This window comes from Haemorhous mexicanus, chromosome 4 (genome assembly GCF_027477595.1).
Source record: "Haemorhous mexicanus isolate bHaeMex1 chromosome 4, bHaeMex1.pri, whole genome shotgun sequence".
Taxonomy (NCBI): Eukaryota; Metazoa; Chordata; class Aves; order Passeriformes; family Fringillidae; genus Haemorhous; species Haemorhous mexicanus.
The window spans coordinates 61,886,670-61,905,476 of NC_082344.1; the positions used below are offsets into that span (position 1 = coordinate 61,886,670).

Consider the following 18,807-nt stretch of genomic DNA (forward strand, 5'->3'; position numbering starts at 1 on the left):
TCTATATATTGTTGTGTACAAATTAAATGGGTATTTCTGGGATATATGAAGTTGTCTTTAATTTTATGGAAAGACAGGATTGGGCCCTTAATACCTTCAAAGTTTTGGGTAGATATTACTCATAAATATTCTCATCTGGGATTTCAAATCTTACAAGGTAAGAAGTGCCCCCAGAGAAGTGCTCATTTCTACATGTTGAACATGCATGTGATCAGATACAATATGTAAAGCATAATTAAAATGTGTAAATAAAGTAGACCACATATATCAAGTTGCACATTTTTGAAATTAGTTTATGAGGTACAAGGGAAAGCTGAAAAGGTTTAAGTGATAAACTTACCTATTGTTAAGCCCAGGGTGGGCTTTGTAATTGTACATTTCAAATATGTATGCCTGCATTTAACTTTCTTTTTATCCAGACAAAATATCCCAGGGCAAATATTCCATGCATTGACCTATCAGTGTATCTTAGCAGCGCTTAAACTCAGCCAACCTGTGCAGCTGAAAGTTTAATTTAGCCTTACATAAGTTTCATGAAGTTTAGTTCATGCAAAGCAATACTTCTGTTCACTCTGAACTGAAAATACTATTTTCTCACAGGGCACAACACAGTCATTGGGTACTAATATTATTTGGTCATTCAACATGTGCAGCTACAGTACCCCACAATGATGCTTCATAGGTGTGCTGTAAGAGAAATCTTCTCTTGGACCTTTACTGCAGAGTATCCTCCATTCTTGAATTGATTCCAACAAAGAAATTACAATGCTTATCAGCCCAGTTATCCCCTGTAACTTCATGTATACAGTGCATAATACAGGTCCTTTCAGAGCTACTGTGACCTCCCTAGGAATCCACTCCAACAAATCTTTAAACTTGTCCTTACCTAAATAGTCCCATGATTCTTATTCAGTAATATTTTTGGAGTGGTTTGAAATTTGTGGGCTATCAAGCAGTTCATTATCAGTATGAAAATGTGTTGCAATACATGCATATTAATACTACTGAAATGCATTTTCACAACAATCACTCAATATGGAGGATTTTAGAATCTGTTTCCTTCTCACCTCCCGAAGAGAATTATATTTAGTAAAAGCTAAGTTACATGCCATATATATGCCAAATATAATTATTTGTGTACAGTAACTGTCTAAATTATACATGTTCATAGAACAATTACAAATTACAAGTATTACCTTTTCTACTTGTGTAATTATGCTGCACTTCAAGTTTTTCTATCTCAAAGCCACTCAGAATTTTCTGGGAGGGGAAGGTGGTGGTACCACAGAGGCCCCTGTGGACAGTTTTCAGGGCAATACTGTGTTCTTTCCATCTAAGGCACCTTCATAGCCTGGGCTTGTTTGCTGCCTATGCATGTACAGGCTATTGTACCATCTTCTGGAGTTGTGGCCCAGGGCACAGTCTGAGTCAAAGCACCAGTAAATTTTGAACAATGAAGCAAGAGGGTGGTATAAAATATGAACTTTTTCAGCTTTATTGAGTCTCCTTTATATTAAAATTGTAACAGTTCTATAGACTCATCGTAATTTCCCATCTATCTTTTAAATTTTTGAAAATAATTTTAGTGCTCCTGAAAAACAAAAGTGGCTCATGATATCTTGAAGAAGACAGGTTAGTAGGGCCTATTGCAAAGGCGCTCTCACAAATTTCTGCTTCATTTATAATCCCGCTAACCTTGTAGAGCCAAGGCCAGAGATGGTAGAGGCCACTGTATCCATTCTTAATGGTATATTCCATATCCTTTTCTCAAAAATACTTGCTCCTCGGGACCCATGAACTGGTTGAATCCTTGTCAAAATTATGGTCCTTCCTAAGAAAGTAACTTTTCCATCCATTTAGCCAGTTCTATTCATTTCAATACTGTTTCATCATACATCACTTTTACTTGATTTCAGATAGGCTTAACAGTTAACACAGTTATGAAGAAAATTAATCTGTCAGATTAATATTTTCCAGGTTATCTAAAAGCTCTATTACCCTTAATCTGTTTACTTCCAGAAGCTGCAAAAGAATTTTCATCTAGCAGATAATTTTTTCTTCACAGACTAATAGCATCCCGTATACTTTACATTTCTCACTTCTTTGCCTTGTGGTATTGGATAATTTCTGTTTTAAAAAGATTTCACACACACAAGCATAGCCTTTGCTGCCCCTTAACTTTAACCTCACAGTTGATGTTCTCTTTTTCAATGCTGTATAACATCATCAAAGATAGATGTCCTTCTTAATATGCTCTAGATAATTCTGTGAAAGTAAATGCCAAATATACATTCTTTCTCTTTTGAAATAACCTTATTACTTCAAAGTTTTGTGATAAGCATGTTGTCTTTCTAAATAAAGAAGACATTTGGTTTGATGAGATATTTTACCTTAGCTTTCTAAAATACCCCAAAGTGCAAATTTTCTAAAAACTGAAACAGCATATACTCACTGCAGATATCAGTCTGTTTTGAGAATAATGGTATTTATAGCATTTAGATTTTTTTTTATTTTTTTCACAGACGTGTTAGTTGCTGGTATTGTAGACTGACATTTTTACTAAGGTTTGTACATAAATCGTCTATCCAAAACAAAGGCTGAAGAGCCAAGAAGCTGTTCCTGTCACAACAGTTCACTTGACCAAAATAGTTTTGTGTAGATATGTTAGTACATGATATCTTCTGCCGTAACATTCACTTCTTCTGTTTTAGTCTTAATTTTAGGGAAATGAATCCCACTAATGGCTATTAGCAGCAAATTCACTGCATGTGCGGTGGCACTTGCCACACAAATCCAAAAACAGTCTTCAAAGTGTTCTTCTAAGATAACGAACCGAAAGACATTTTCCCGAAAATTGGCAATTCTTTCTGTGAGGTGATGGAGTTTCACAGCAGCCATGAAGCTGGTGGCTCCAAGTACTACAAATCCACCTGCAACAAAATGAAATAAGTAATTCACCATTATCAAATCAAAACAAGACAGATATTTTGGTCGTGCTTCAAAAGACTTACTGAGCACATTATTGAGCACTAAAAAGAGTAGGGATAGACAAAGGCATGGCTTAAACATCTTCAAAATGCTTAGGCTTTATTGTGTGGGCAAACATACTTTTATCCACGACATAAAGCCTCAAGGCTGGCATTCATAGTTCCTGTTAAATGTAACAATAAACCAAGATGCCACCTGGGAGTTCTGTTTTGATAGGTGTGAATTCACTGCCAACTTTATTGTATTCACAAGTATTGAAATCAAAGAGCTATTTAGTAAGGCAAAAGAAGGAACTTGCATAATTTTCTATGAATGTGACTAGAGAAAAACACTGGAAAATTACTTTACCTGCAAGGAAGTTCCAAAGGCATGCTCCTGCTGGACCATTAATAGCCCGGTAAGGAACTTTTATTGCGTTAAGAATGCAGAATCCAAAACTGACCAGAGAAAAGAAAATGGCCACACAGAGGAACATTATGATCATCACATGCAGGCCTGTATTCAACTTTTTCACCATGTGTGGGAAAACTGTCAAGAAAAAAAAAATTGTCTATTCAGTGTATTGGTTTTCTTGATGATGGTAAACATCACACTGTGCTGGTGCGTCAAATTCAACTTATATTTAAGGAAGACTTTTTCTTTATGGAGATGTGGAATTCAGCTAGTTGCATACATCTCAGTTCCTGATGCTTTATTTTTCAGTGCATCAAACCAGGGATATTCTGCTACAGGAATAATCCTCTAAACAGGATCTGTGAATAAGGATTCAGGCTGAAGTCCTGTTTATTTATCTAGCAGTGTTAATGTCTTTATCTCTGGTGCTGTATTGTCTCTTGCATACTTTCCTGTCTCTGTTCTCGGTACCAAACTCCTGGTCTGAGCTTCTCATTCCTGTCTCATGCTTTTAATCTCATCCTTTTGAAGTCCGATAGTCTCTATTTCCTTGTTCCCTTGCTGCTCTAAAATAGTATCACCTTTTTCTGTGTTTATTTTCTCATGTTATTCTTTTTTTTTTTTTTCTAATCCTCTCTTTACTGCTGGTTCCAGTGAGATCTGCCCTAATTTCATACATCCTAATCCCACAGGTTTTCCCTTTAAGATTATGTTCTTGGTTTCTGATCTAGTGTTTATGGCCCCTTTATGCTTTTCTGGGCATCTGGCAGTGTTTTAGCCACAGATGTAGGAAGCTTGTAAAGTATTGCAGTCAGGTGGGCTTTAGGTGAAGCACTCCCATGGTTTGCTATAGGCACAAGCAAGCTCTCCCTCAGCAGCCTGTTGCTCACTTGTCTCTTGAGAACAGTAATTTTCTTGGTTCTGTCTTCACAGACATAGTTCCTTTGTTGGAAGGCCAGATTGGCCAGCAGCAGGAAATGTACACCTGAGTGTTTAGTTTATCCTGCAGCCCTCTAGTAACAGAATCAGAAGAAATGTGAGTAGGGAATTGTAGGTGATGTTGACTGACAGAAAACAGAGAAGCTGATTGAGAGGAACCTTAAAATACAAGGTGATCAAGAGCAGACCTTCATCTAGCATAGCACTGCACACTCACACATGTTCTGAAAAACTCACTGCCTAATTACTAAAAAGTTACTACAAAGAAGGTATACTATGTTATAAACAAATAAATAAATTCCTGCCTGTGCTGCATAACTGACAAAAAAACCCAAAGTTCAAACAAGCCACCTAAAAAGTAGGCAGCAATAGTTGGTAGATGTCACCATGAACTTCAGGCATATAATTTGATCATGACAGGACAGAACTACAGTAGATCCTGTATAAAAAAAATCATATTGTACAAATCCCACACAAAAATGATGTGATTCAACAGATCTAGCCTTTCAGTAGCTTATTCTGGGGTTGTAGTTGGGCCTGGTGCACAGAAGAGCAGTAGAAGACTCTGACAACAAAAAATGAGGGGAGTAATGAGGATCAGAAGTATATATGAGAAATGGGAATCCGAAAACTAGGTTGCTTTCTGACTGGAAGATAACTGGCAGTGTAACAACAAAGCACATGGAATTAAGCCTCCTTACAAACCATCAGAGATTTTAGGGTAGTTGTAAGGATTATTTGGTCTCATTTCTGAGTCTTGAAGCCAAGTCCCAATGACCTGCCCAGTGGGTCTGGCTTAGTACACAGAAATAAGAATCCATGAGATGGATATTGCCATGGAGACTCCAGCAATATCAATCAGTGTTTGATATGGCAAAACACGTGGCTTTCCCAGCTTGTTCTCAGGGCTTGACTAAATTGTCAAAACAGAAGCACCTTATGCCAGCTTAGGTGCCTTAGGACCATCATAACCCTGTGGGTCTAACATACATGCTGCACTTGGATGGGACACTTCCAGAAGCTGCAGCTGGAGGCCAGGTGATACGTCTTGAGGAGTACAAAAGAGCAGTAGACACCTGTTATAGCAACAGAGTCACTGTCCCAGCTAAAAGAGAGTGTGCCAGCCATAAGTCTACTCTAGCGAATATTAACAGAGTGAAAGGGGATGTACCAATAACAGTAAATTATTGCAATTTGAAATTCTGAAGTGTCAGAGGTACTGCAATACTGCACCATATGATGTGTTAGCTTTGTCTTCATCTATGGTGCCAGTGAAGTCCATTTCTATTATCACAGTCCTCATCAAAAGTCTCACAGTTCTTGAACCCCAGTAAATTCAGAATGCTTGGAGATTAAGGGGGACGTTCAAACCAAAAAAAAGTCGAGTCAAGCCTAGAATCCCCAGTCCTGCTTACCATTCTGCTAAAGTATCAGCTTTGTGTATTGTTGTTTGAAACCAGTATTGTAAAAATATCAAACTCAGTAGAGTTATTAAAATATTTAAAAGGGAAAATCTCTGGAACACTCGTTGACCAAAATGCATATTTGTGCCTACTGCACTTAATGTTTTACAGTTCTAACAAAGAATTATTACTAGCTTCAGTGAGAGCTCTGTTTGTCTAAGGAGTGCTAGCTCATGTCCTCCAATTGCATATCGATGTACTCCAGAGTGACTGTGGAACATTATGCCTTCCTCTCAGGTTGCACAGTAAAAAATCAGAAAGTTCATTAAATAGTCCAAAAAGTTGTACAGAGTTTTTCTCATTCTCTCTGCCAGGACGGGGTGAAAGAATGGGGCTGGATGAGCATGACTGCTATGTCTGTGTCATGAGGTTGCAGATGCAGTCAGAGCTTGAGCAATAATTTGGTTACCAGTCCAAATTCATCCAGTTTAACAACTGGTCATGCTGATCTAAGCTGACGTTGCTCTGGTTCTTTTCTACATTCTCTCTGAAGTCCCACAGTCACACCTGCCTTCAAATTTTTATAGAACTGCTTGTGTAGTTGTGCAGTCAGACACGATCCTATGGGAAAACAAGTATTTATTTTTGTAGGCTAAATTTTTGGCCAGTTTAACTTCTGAAATACCTCACCTCAACTACCAGAGCTGTTGCCAAGGATGGGACAGCATTGCTGAGGGCCAGGGAGAGGGTGAGACTGCAACAGCTTCAACTTGTATTGGTTTAAGTTTCAGTAATTCTGTACACTGAAATAAAAATCTTCAATGCAAATTACCATTTTCACTACAGAACATGATGAGTGCAATTTGGAAATCATCCAGCGTACAGCTTAGTGCTTTCAAGACCTCAAGAAAATCTTTTATGTTAAAAGGAATACGTTTAGAAGAGTTTTTACATTTGTTAAAAGTTCAGCAATTTTTTGTCTCCCAATTTAACAGAAAAGAAGGTAAGAATTTCTTCAACATGTTAATAAAGTTAGCGATATGTGCTATGGTAGACATTTGCATTAAGACAGCCAGAAAAATACAGAAATGTGTCCAGCTAAATAAATCTCTGCTTCTTAAAGGGAAAAAACCTCAGAAGAGTTCAACAGAGAAGGGAAGGACAGAGGCAGAGGGGTGACAGAGCAAAACTTGGCATAGGAAAAAGTCAGTCAAGGGGAAAGTATGATTTACAGGGTCATCTCCAAATGACCTTCACCCCTTCACAAGGCTAAAAGGAAACTCTCCATCTAGCCCTAGGGATTTTTTTCCCCAGCTTGATTTCAGGATTACAGAACATAACTGTAGCAAAAAGCATTAATGAAATGATAGAAATTTTACATTCACACTCCAAACATCAAACCATAAAGACTGCATATTTATTTAATAATAATTTTCATTCTACAAGTTCTGTAAACAAAAATAATTAAGTGCTAAATTTGAACTAGACATTCGACTACATTTTCAACCAAAATTGTACTTACTTGTGAATTTGGAACGCCGCCCGCCCAAGCCACATTGGCGTATTTTGCCACCCCGAAAGAGTCCATAGTAAATTTCTCCAATGAACTTGACCAGCTCTGGATCTGTGGCATTGACCAAATCCGCCCCTGTTTTGCAAAGGATCTTTCCAGTCATCCACTTTGGGATCCCCATTGCAACAACAATCAAGATAAAAGACACAAAACTTATTAGGGAAGCCAAGCCAAATAATGTCTTTTTAAAGCAGCCAGGCATCCTAGTGCTTTCAAGGGATCATCGCCGAGCCCTCTGCAGCAGTCAGACGTAGTTCCCATTTTTCATCATGCTCCAAAATCCACAGCTGAATACTAGGCATTTCAAGATACTTCTCTTTGTATTTTGGAGGTCCAGCAATTAATCTGCATGGTTAAAAATCAAGGCAAAAATACATTTTGCTGCAACAACATCCTGAAATGGTTGCAAGTAAGGGCGTCATTACATTGTAGTGCGGTGAGGCTTCTTTGTAGCAAGTAATTCTATCTCTATGGCCTGTCTAATATTTCCTCGGGGTTTTAATTGTCCTGCTTAAATGACATCAAGTTTCTTACTGCAACCTCATGTGAAGAAAATTTGGAGAAGAATCCAGTTTATTGGATTATTTTAAAAAGTGGGTAAATATCTGTGTGCAAGGGACAAAGCTGCAAAACAGCATAATTTGGCTGAAGGATTCTGCTGCTGCCTGAGCCGTGCTGAGCTTCCCGGCGCTTGCTCCCACCCAGCCTCTAAATGTCACTGCAGGCAGAGTTATCTGAGGGACAGAAACGACGGGTCTGGAATCTCCTGAATTACAGCGGGGCGCACGAAGCCCCTGGCAGCCGGGCTGGCCTGGCCAGCCGTGCGGGAGATCGGGGCACTCATGAGCGGTAACTCAAGCGACAGGTGCGATCCATGAGCGCTAAAGAAAACCGGCCGTAATTGTCCGCACTTCTACGGTTACTGCTACCCGAGCCCTGGCAGAACCTTCAGAACCACTAATTAATTAATTAATTAACTAACTAACAGCAGCAGGAGCCCTGGCAACTAGTGACAAGGCCCCAACCGGGGCGGGGCCGATGGCATTGGGATTTCTCCTTCCTCGCCTCTCCCCGCCCTGCACGGCCCGGGCGGGCAGCCTCGGCCCGCCCCTCGGCCCGCCCACGGCCGGGCGCTGCCGCCCCTCGCCCGCCCCGTGAGGCGGCCCATCCGCGCCGGGCAGAGCAGCGCCGGAGCAGCGGTATGGCGGCACGCAGGGTGCTGGTGTACGGCGGTAGAGGGGCGCTGGGCTCCCAGTGCGTGCGGTACTTCAAGTCCAAGAACTGGGTAAGCGCCGGGCCGGGAGGTGGCGAGGCGGGGATCCTCGCGGGGGAGCAGCCGTGCCCCGCCGGGCCGTGCCGTGCCGTGCCGGGCGCTCCGGGGTGCGGGCCGCTAACGCGCCGTTCCTCTCGCCGCCGCAGTGGGTGGCCAGCATCGACCTGGCGGAGAACGCGGACGCCAGCGCCAACGTGGTGGTGAGAGCGACCGACTCCTTCCCCGAGCAGGCCGAGCAGGTGGGTCAGCGGCCAGTGCCTGGTGAGGCGGTGGAGCGGTGCAGCAGCCAGCCTCCCCGGGCGTGCGCATCCCTTCGGCCGGGCGATGCACGGAGCTTCCCCGGGTGTGCGCATCTCTTTCGCTGCCGCCCGCGGTATCAAGGCGGCTGCAGGGATGGGTCCGCCTCCACTCAGGGAGCAGCAGCGCGATCGGTCGCGGCCGTACTGCGAACCTCAAGGTCCTCCTGCTCGTCTCTTCTTTTTAATTTTTTGTAATTCCTTTTAACTAAATACGCAGAAAGAGCTTGATATTGGAGGCTCAGCACATAAGGCAGTTTTGGTTTGTTTTGTCTTGACTTTTAAAGGTCGCAGACTGAACCAGGTGAGTTGTAATGAAGATGGGTAAGGATACCTTAAAATGCAACCCCCTTTTTCAAATACCCTAACTTTAAAATGTGTTTGTGTAAGTAGATGGCATGCTCAAAGCGTATGAACCTAAGCGCCAGTGGATCCCTAGGGGAATGCACTGGTTTCCAGGAATGGGAATATGGGAGAATCTAAGCCAGCCTAAAAAAATACTTTGCTTTATTCTCTACAGATAGCATTCCTTATTTACATTTTAAATTTCAAGCTAATTTCTGTTACTAATATACTGAATATCTAGCCAATATGGGTTTTTTATATGTACACAACTCCTAAAGCTTTGGAAGAGTAACATAGAATGTTTACAATACAATTTTCAGTATGGTTTTGCAAAAGCTATTGGTTCTTCTTCACTTCTTGAGAGATAGATTGTTTGCTATTTGCTTTGACAGAGAAAATTCACAGCCAACAAATTCATTACCAGCTCAGAGGTCTTATATTTGAAACAGAACAAATTACAGAGATCTTAAAGTATACAAGATCAAATTTGGTGGCCATACTCAAACTGATGGTTGTCGTTTAGACAGAAGCAGTAAGGAGGCTAATCTTTAGTTGTTTTTCTTGTACTGTCATCAAAAGTGACACTGGTAGTCCTGGTCAGACCAAGAGTTTCATTTCCCGTCTTAAACAACACCATACTCTGAAAAGAGCCTGTCAAAAGCAAGTCAGTAATAATTTTTGTTAACAGTAGAGGTAAGGGTCAGGTGTTTCAGCTCTGTTGATCACTCATTTCCAGTGACATCACACACTCTATGGCTTTCATTCATTTGACATTCATCAATAGTTATTTTTTAACACAGTTGTTTTGAGTTCATGAATCATAAATATTAGTTTTCTATGGCTGTTTAAATTGCTGTGCCCTGTGTTACTCAAATACATAAGTAGGAAAAAGTAGCTTTCAGACATTCATTGTGTTTACCTCTTTACCTTATCAGTCCAGTGTTTTCAGTATGTTCTTGTTCTGTGTTGACAGGTGACAGCAGAAGTTGGAAAACTTCTTGGTGAGGAAAAGGTGGATGCGATCCTGTGTGTAGCAGGAGGATGGGCTGGAGGCAGCGCCAAAGCCAAGTGTAAGCCTTTGGTACAGACCTGCTGGTGAAAGCCTGAATGATGTCTGAGAAAAGTCCTTAAAAATCTTTCTTCCCCAGTCCATAAGAGGACAAATGCATAGAAGTACAAAATAGCTTAGTCGCAGTGCTTCTTAGTGCTTCTCTGAATTTTTGCTTTCTGTTAAATTTACACAGCACTTTGTTTCTTCAGTAATGTTGTTTATTTTTATCAGAAAGTTTTGATGTGCTTTCTGAAGGAGCTCAGCATTGTTATCCACGAGCTGACTTTTGCTGAGATTACCTGTGTCAGGCAAGGTATGAAAGACATGTTGATGTTGTTTCCTAAGTCATTGCTTTACGCATAAAACCTCAGTTGCTTCTGCAGCTCTCTGAGCTGTTTCAGTGCAATACGATATTGGAAGGCACTGCCTAATCATGCTACAGAAAAACCACTTCAGATTGAAAAAATGCTTTTAAACATGGACTATTCATAATGAAATTTATACTTTGCCCCCTACTGTAGAGCTACAAGAAGAAAAATAGCCTTATTTTCTGTCTGGGGTAAATCTGGTGAAATGTGTCCTTTTCTTCCCCCTTCTGGTTTGGCTGTTACAGGCTCAAAGAGGGGATACAAAAGACATAAATGAATATTTTACAATGTATAGGTAGAAAATGGTAGAAAGCATGTTTTCATAGTGCTGTTGCACTCTGTGTAACAGTGAGGAAATCAGAGTTCATTGTCTTCCTTTGGCTAATTTCATGAATTATCTTCCTAATCAGCTTTATACAAAAACTGTGATCTGATGTGGAAGCAGAGTGTTTGGACATCAACTATTTCCAGCCACCTTGCCACAAAACATCTGAAAGAAGGCGGCCTCTTGACTCTGACAGGAGCTCAAGCTGCTTTGTCTGGAACCCCAGGTAAAATGCTGTGCATGACAGCTGCAGGGACACAGCAGTTAGAGACAGTTGTTTATCTGAGCATTCTTGTTTGTGAGGCAATAGCTTCACACCCCAGTTTCTTGTCATCTAGCACAAATGGGATCCTATTGGTGAAATGTGTAAGGAAAATGTAATTTTACAGGTAGCAATATTGAATCTCTTGAAGCTGTGGTACAAGCACATAGAATCAGTATTTAAATAGTATTTGACGTGCATTGGTGAAATGTACTTGGGTAGTATATGATACAGAAAAATGTTTGGAAGATAAAGACTGAAAGTACACAGCAATAGAAGTACAATGCTCAGACAAAGTTAAATTTCCTTTTTGTGTTCTAGACAGAGTCCTTAATTGACCAATCTTTCTGTTGGCGATGACTCAGCTGATTCTGATAACCATGCTTGTCCTGTTCATGTTCTGATTCCAGTCTATCTTTGCTTCAAACATAGATAAGCTTGTTGACTGTTGGCTTCATCCTCAGCTAGCTATTTAATAGGAACTTTATTGCATTTTTAATCTTACCCCTCAACCATGTTGGTCTGCATGGAGGAAGAAATCTGGGAGCAATTTAAAATTGAAAAAAGAAAATAGGCACTGACACACAAGCCCACAGGCAGCAAAAGGAAAGTTTGAGACAAATACTCATATTTCCCAAGCTTTTATTAGTGTCATTTTAACAGTATTTTTAAGACACGGATACTAAGATTTTAAAACAGATACAATTCATGAATACTCCAGAAAGCTTTGCCTAAAACTTTTCAGGCAAAAATGTTCTATAAATTTTCTAGTTAATGATGAATCTTTTGTTTTTATAGTGGCATCCACTATAGTCAAAGATAAAAGGCTTATTTTTGAGAATAAGCAGATGAATAATTTACAGTGAACTGCTGACTGACTATACACAAATGAAAAAAAGTGAGTTCTGGCAAATTTTCATGGTTTTTATTTGGGTGGTCTTGGGAGGTAGAGACCACAACACAGGAAACAAAGTGATGAACCTTCCTGTTTTGAACTAGCTGGTTTCAGCTGGTCTGGATTTTTCTAAAAGTCACAGGAATGCTTTGGGCAAACACATGCAACTTATTAACATCAGGAAGAATTGGGAAAGAGTTGTTGCTCAACTTTTGCAAATATGCCTTATTAGCTTTGTTATGACTGGCTGTTCTGGAAGAAAGAATCTTTTTCTTGTTTGCTGTTAATGAGATTTTTCTTTTCCTATGAGAAAATCTTGCTTCACATAATGCAAACTGAAGAACACTGAAAATTACATGAACAGTGACAGAAGCATTGCGAGTGTGATGTTTGAGAAATGTATCAGGCATGAAAAGGTTTCTAAGAAGAATTAGAATGTTTGGGTTAGGCAAGACGAGAGAGGAATATGATACACATGTGAATATTTTTATCTTAACAATAAAATAAGTTAGCTAGTGCTGTCCATGATTCCTCCTAAGAAAAATGGATGTTATATAATATGTTTAATTACATTGTAGAAGTATTTCTATTACATTCAAAATACTTCTTTAGGCGCATTGGAAAGGGGCTGAATAGCTGTATAGATGGCTAGGAAGGAAGACATTCAGTTGTAGTAGACCTGTTTTCTTAGGTACTTTATCTGTGTCTGAACTTCTTGACAGATGTATGCCTTGAGACATCTGAGACCTCTAGCACTCTGATTGTCCAGATCTTGTTCCTGAGCAGTGTGCCTTATGCTGTGGTTCATGCTGCTCTTAGAATGCTCACTTGCCTAGAAAGCAGCAGTTTTTAGGAAGAAGCTTTCTCCCCAGGGCCTGTCAGACCTGGGATGCTGACCAAGTGAATTCCAGATTTGAGAGGGAAGTGAACTGTATCTGTTTGGGTCCAAACTCACAAATATCTTAGTTATATGATGAAAATTAATAGAAGAGTGCTTTATTAAAGTCTGTGAGCATCTTACTCAGTTAAATTTGTCAACTTAGCCCTGTAGGTCACATCCTTCAGGGTGCATTTGGATACTTTGGCTAAACATGCTTGACTTGGTAAGCTGCTTATTTCTGTAGTGCTAGGTTAAAAGAGTTCTGTGATAGTTTCTGGATGTCTACCAAAGCCTTTTTATTCATATTAGCATTTTTTTCTTTTAATATGTATGCTTTAATATGTTTTAAAAGTCTGTTTCTTTTCTGGCTGTGGTAAGTGGTCTTAAAATTCATCAAATATTTTTTAGTTTCTGTCATGCTACTGCTGATGTTGAGGGCTGTTCTGATTGTGCTCTGATTTGATTTTTTTTAATTTTTAGGGATGATTGCCTATGGCATGGCCAAAGGAGCAGTGCATCAGCTTTGTCAGAGTCTGGCTGGTGCCAGCAGTGGGCTGCCATCTGGTTCTGCTGCAGTTGCCATTTTACCGTAAGTGGTTGCTTAGTTGTCTCTGCCTGTGTTGTTTAATTTAATTACTGCTGCAACCTAGAGCCACACAGATATGTTTGCAGTGTCCTATTCACAGCACACAAACAGCCTCTCAGGCCTACTCACAGGAAAAGGATGCATCTTGACTGGATGAACAAAGACTTACAGAAGTCACCCTAAAAATTATTGCATTCTTTTCTTTGCCTTTGCAAAATGGTAGTAGATGTTAGGATTAAAATTTGGTTTACTTTTAACCAGTTTAACTGTAGCCATGCATTAACATGTGATTTCTTTATTTCAATATTGACAGAACTGTAAAAATGAGATGAACTGTTCAGCAAATTTTTAGACTTAGCTCTGTGATACTAGTAAGGCAAAGGATTACTTGACAGGCTTTCACTTGATTAAAAATGCTTCTTCATAAGGTGCTGCATGCCTATGCTTGACTGGTAAAATTGGGTTACTTTGAGGACCTGTAAACCAAAAAAATTTCACTGCTTTCATTTTTTGTCAGGAAAGCTAGTAAAAAGTGGATGGCCTACTAGGTCTTCACTATGTTTAATTTTACCAATTCTGTTGCAAAACTTAAAAGTATTTTTCTTGCCAGGCCCATATTCTAGTTCAGGACCCAAAAAGTAAGACTAGAGAGTTCTGTACAGGGATTTGGTACACTACCTGAATTTCTCTACTTTTACATCACACACACTCTTAAGATACTTGTTCAGGTCAGACAGGAATGGCATTAAATGTGTTTGGATAACTGACGCCACCTTCTAGAGAGCTTTATAGTCAGGCACGTGCAAAGATCACTGGATTTTTGTGCATGCTGCTCTTGTGTAGTTCTCATGCAAAACTCTGTTCTTAACTGAGTTTTTGAGAGGGTAAATACACCTTGTATTGTCAACAGCATTTCAGTGAGGGAGTTCTGGAAAATTAACCCTTTCATGTCATTGTATGTAGTGTAAATATGTATTGTCAAAGTCAAAACTTCCTATATTTATGCACTTCGTCTCTCGAAAGCATGGATGTAGTAGTGCGTGTGTGCCGGGCAGTACATGTGAACAGGCTTATTGCTGCTATTCCCCATCTACATGAGAGAGGTAGGAAGGGAGCTGCAAGCTGAGGGATGGCTCCAATGGGCAGTTCCTCAGCTAGCCAGGAAGCTGAGGGATTCTTAGTTGGAGCCTTGGATATACATTGAAACTAATGACTATAAATTGTTAACACACGGGGAGGATGCAAGGGAAATCCATATCACGTGGTGTAAAAGTCAAGGACATATTACAGCAGTGAATTGAAGCAGGTGGTGCTCATCAGAAACATGATATATAAATAAAAGGCTTGCTTATCTTTTTTAATCACAGGGTTACCTTAGATACACCAGCAAACAGGAAATCAATGCCTGATGCAGATTTCAGCTCCTGGACACCCTTAGAATTCATTGCAGAGTGAGTATTTGTGGGATAACTAAACAGTTGCTCCCTGTCCCTCTTGCTGCTGCATCTCAGTGCCTGTTCTGTTTAAGTAGCTATCTTGGATTTGGGTGGATTTTTTTCCTCCATCATCTTATTGGGTATCTTTCCAAATCACATCAGGTTTAATTGCACAGGCTTGCTAACTGGAGAAAATTAGACTAACTCCATCAACTTCAGCTTCTCTACATGAGTTATTCCAGCAAGGAAGAAAGTCTTAAGCAGCTGGAAGCTGGAGAATTTCCTAAAGCCTGTAGACAAATTAAATTGCAGACAGCAGCTGCAGGAGACACCTGGCTTAAAGATAAGCTGCAAATAAGCATTTCAACTTGGGTGGGATTCTTTTTCTTCTAAACACAGTTTACTGCCCAGTTTATGGCACATTAGTTCAATTCTCTCAACCGGCAACATTTCTGCTCTTGTTCAGAAGAATTTAGTACAGATTATTTTTTTTACTATCTACAAAAACTTGTGCTGCAAAATGCTGAAACTCAGCTGTAGCTTATGTCATGGCAGGTTGAGATTATCTGCCTTACTTTTCTCATTCCTCAGAGTTAGAGAAGGTGCAGCATGAGTATTGCCTTCTGCCTTGTGATGAGGAGTAGCAGAGTTTCTGTTGAGGGTGAACTCATGTTTTAAAAGTCTTTTAGAACTAACAGTGGAATTGAATTTACCTATTGTTAATTGTTCAGAGAACAGTTTAGTTCTGACATCAGATTTCTTTTTCTGTAAATTTTTTTAAGGTGGATGCCAGAGATGGAAATGGTTTTAGTTGCATCTGTTTAGTTTAAGCCTCTGCAGTTGTCTGATGAGGCTCTTTAAAACAGGCTCCATCAATTGAATTTAGCTGGCCTGAAAATATTCAGGAAAAGATACTTAATTTATTGTGCTCCAGGAGCACCTTAGCTAGATGTTAGAGTGTTGCAAATTCAGTTTTTAAGTTGAACTTTTTAGTAATTTATCCTTACAGGAGAATTCAGTTGATTGGTTTGTTTTGTTTCTAGTTCCCTAAAGTTTAACCCCAGTGCTCGGGAAACTGAATATTTCCCTGAGCAACATCAGCATCTGCTGGCAACATCAGCATCTTGGGAATGATGCAGGAAATCCTTTACCATATGGCACTTGGATTTTGTGCCCTGGGAGCTCTTTTTGGATTGTGGGATGTTCCAACATGACAGTTGCTATGTGTGCACTATTGGAAAGGCTGAAGGACCTGTAAAATACAGTTCACTCTCTCTAGTCTGTTTTGAGGAGGGAGATTATGTTGTGTTTTGATAAGGAGTCTCCTGGTCTGCTACCTAGAAGGTGTCCATCTTACTCGGTGCTGTTTTGGATGTCTTAAGGCTTTTTTCCCTCCCACTGAGACCACTTTCACAGTTAAATATCATGTTATAATGGCCAGTGGCAGAGTGATGAATTTAGCAACTCGATTCTAGTCATAAAACTGTATTTCTTTTATATATATGCTATAAAGGCAACTAAAGTAGCTCTTCCTTTCCCTTTTATAACTTTATTTAAGTGGGAAAAAACCTAGTGACTCTGACATTTTAAGCTCCTGGCCTTTTCTTTTGAGATATTTTGGAAATCCTGTGTGCTCTAATGCCCCTTGGATTTCTCTGGGCCCTCTGCACAGTTCTGAGGGTCTGAATCCAGTGATCACATCACATAGAAATCACTAGAGAGAGTAGTAGGAAAAGAGGGAAGGCTTGTATTTTATTTTTCCTGTCAATATACCTGATAATAGCTGTAATTTTTTTGTTCTCCCTCACCCTATTCTATCCATTTATTTTAAAACAGAATCTTTTATGACTGGATAACGGGAAAGGATCGACCAAGCTCTGGCAGTCTAATCCAGGTGATAACTACAGGTGGGAAGACTGAACTAGTTTCAGCAGCACATCTTTGATTTCAGTCACTTGAAGTGATGAAATTTCAGCAAAAGAGAAGATGTGGAAAATCTGTCCGCCAGTGTAATTTGAATGGTCTTCTGTATCCATTGTTTGTAGTTATTCCATTAATGGAACCAGATTTCAAGTAATGTTTGTGCTGTCAGTTGTGAGCTATCAGCATTTATTTACCAAATAATACCAACTTGTCTCTAAATGGAAGTTGCAGGCTTTAAAGTCTATAGATGTCCTAATCCTGAGCATTATATGGCAATTTACCTGTTTTCTATGAAATGAGAATTGTGCTGAACTTTGTCATGTGATTGCATACATAATGGTTGAATTTTCTTTCTCTGTCAGTAAGTGTTTCTGGCAACTTACTGAGGATCTTTCAGCTTTCTGTCTTTTTCTGTCTGAGAATATAACCCCACTCCTGCATATTGTGCTGGCTGTAGCCATGGGGAACACCACAGTCATGTATCATGTCCTAGTCATGTGACACTCGTGAATGTTCCACTTGAGTTAATGAAACTGAATAGAGATTACTCACTTAAGAAGGAATTCCTGATTTGCCTTACAGTTCATTAGCTGCTCTCAGGCATACAGTTGTAGGATAAAAGTCATTCTGTCAAATGAATAGTATGTCTTTTGGTCATGATTGTTCTTGACTGTTTCAAAAAGCAAAGTGCCGTAAAGTAGTAGAAAAAGCTTACATGCACTTGAAAATGGAACTTTTTGTGCAAATAAATATATATATTGTTTTATGTACTGGGCTGTCTCCATTACTGTAATCCCAATATCTTGATAACATTTTAATTGTTTTAATTGAACACACAGTTCAGTTGTGGTAAAGGACTTAATTATTTTACTTATTCAATTCTGATCATGGTGCATAAAATACATTTCAGTGTGTGCCGAACATCTACCAACCATGCGTAGAGGCAGGCCTTCAGCTGGGGCAAATGTTTTATTAAATCCAGCCATGTTACATGGAAATACAGTTCAGATAAAGAGTGCAAGCATTACCTGTTCTGAGCATGGACTTACACGGAATCAGTTCCGTTGGATTTTTGGGAACATCTTGAAAGCAATTAAATATGTGAAGTTGTGTATATGTTCTCCCTCTGCACTTTCCTGTTTTTATTAACTTCAGGGTTGTGTTGGGGAAGGATTTACTGCCGTGAGTCGGGGAACCTTTCCCCTGTTCCCACTGGAAAAGTTTGTGTGCCCATGTTAATTTTAACATAGAATGATTGCCTGTTTTGCTATGACTGTCTTTACTTGTTTTGTTTTGCAGGGTGCAAAGGTAGAGGGGAATTTTTCTGTCTTGTCAAACCAGGACTATCAGTTTACAAACTGATAGTGAAAAAGTGAAAAGCTTGCAATGATGCTGCTGCACCAGTGGCTTGTACAGGCTCAGAGTACAGACAAAAACTGCAAGGGACTGGTTGGGAATGAAACTGTAGAGTGCTACTCAATTTTTCTGGAAAAGGGGGTAGCTGTCATACTACAAACTAACATGATTTGAAGGCTTCCCTTTGCCAAGCTAGCTAAAGCAGTGAATAGTGTTAAAGCATAATTGTGGACACAAGACTTCTGGATTAAATCTCATCAGTTCACAGGTATGAGCAGAAGGATACAAAAATGATATTGAATCTGGAGAGTGACAGCAGAGGTGAGTGTATGACAATAAGCCAGGTGTCTGACAAGCTTACTGCTAATGGTGAGGGATTTAGCCTGAGGAGTTTGATGTTAAAGAGACTTTTTGTGACCAGTTGCATCCTGTATCTCTCCAAACTTCATTTCCTTCAGCTGGCCCAGAGATCTGGTGGTGCTGCAATGAGGAGCAGAGATGTGTCTTTGTGTGGG

At 39.8% G+C, this 18,807-nt stretch overlaps 2 protein-coding genes across 2 annotated transcripts; one reads left to right on the forward strand and one right to left on the reverse strand.

Moving 5' to 3' along the window:
- Nucleotides 1-2,482: 2,482 nt before the first annotated feature.
- Nucleotides 2,483-8,364, reverse strand: CLRN2 (clarin 2). The gene is made up of 3 exons (XM_059845109.1): nucleotides 7,246-8,364; nucleotides 3,337-3,516; nucleotides 2,483-2,930 (listed from the first exon to the last, which is right to left on the reverse strand). The coding sequence occupies exons 1-3, from the start codon at nucleotides 7,496-7,498 to the stop codon at nucleotides 2,665-2,667; spliced, it is 699 nt and encodes a 232-aa protein (XP_059701092.1). The 5' UTR covers nucleotides 7,499-8,364; the 3' UTR covers nucleotides 2,483-2,664.
- A 56-nt stretch (nucleotides 8,365-8,420) lies between these two features.
- On the forward strand, nucleotides 8,421-17,706 carry QDPR (quinoid dihydropteridine reductase). The gene is made up of 7 exons (XM_059845111.1): nucleotides 8,421-8,581; nucleotides 8,716-8,808; nucleotides 10,184-10,280; nucleotides 11,040-11,180; nucleotides 13,472-13,580; nucleotides 14,945-15,028; nucleotides 16,850-17,706. The coding sequence occupies exons 1-7, from the start codon at nucleotides 8,498-8,500 to the stop codon at nucleotides 16,956-16,958; spliced, it is 717 nt and encodes a 238-aa protein (XP_059701094.1). The 5' UTR covers nucleotides 8,421-8,497; the 3' UTR covers nucleotides 16,959-17,706.
- The last annotated feature ends 1,101 nt before the right edge of the window (nucleotides 17,707-18,807 follow it).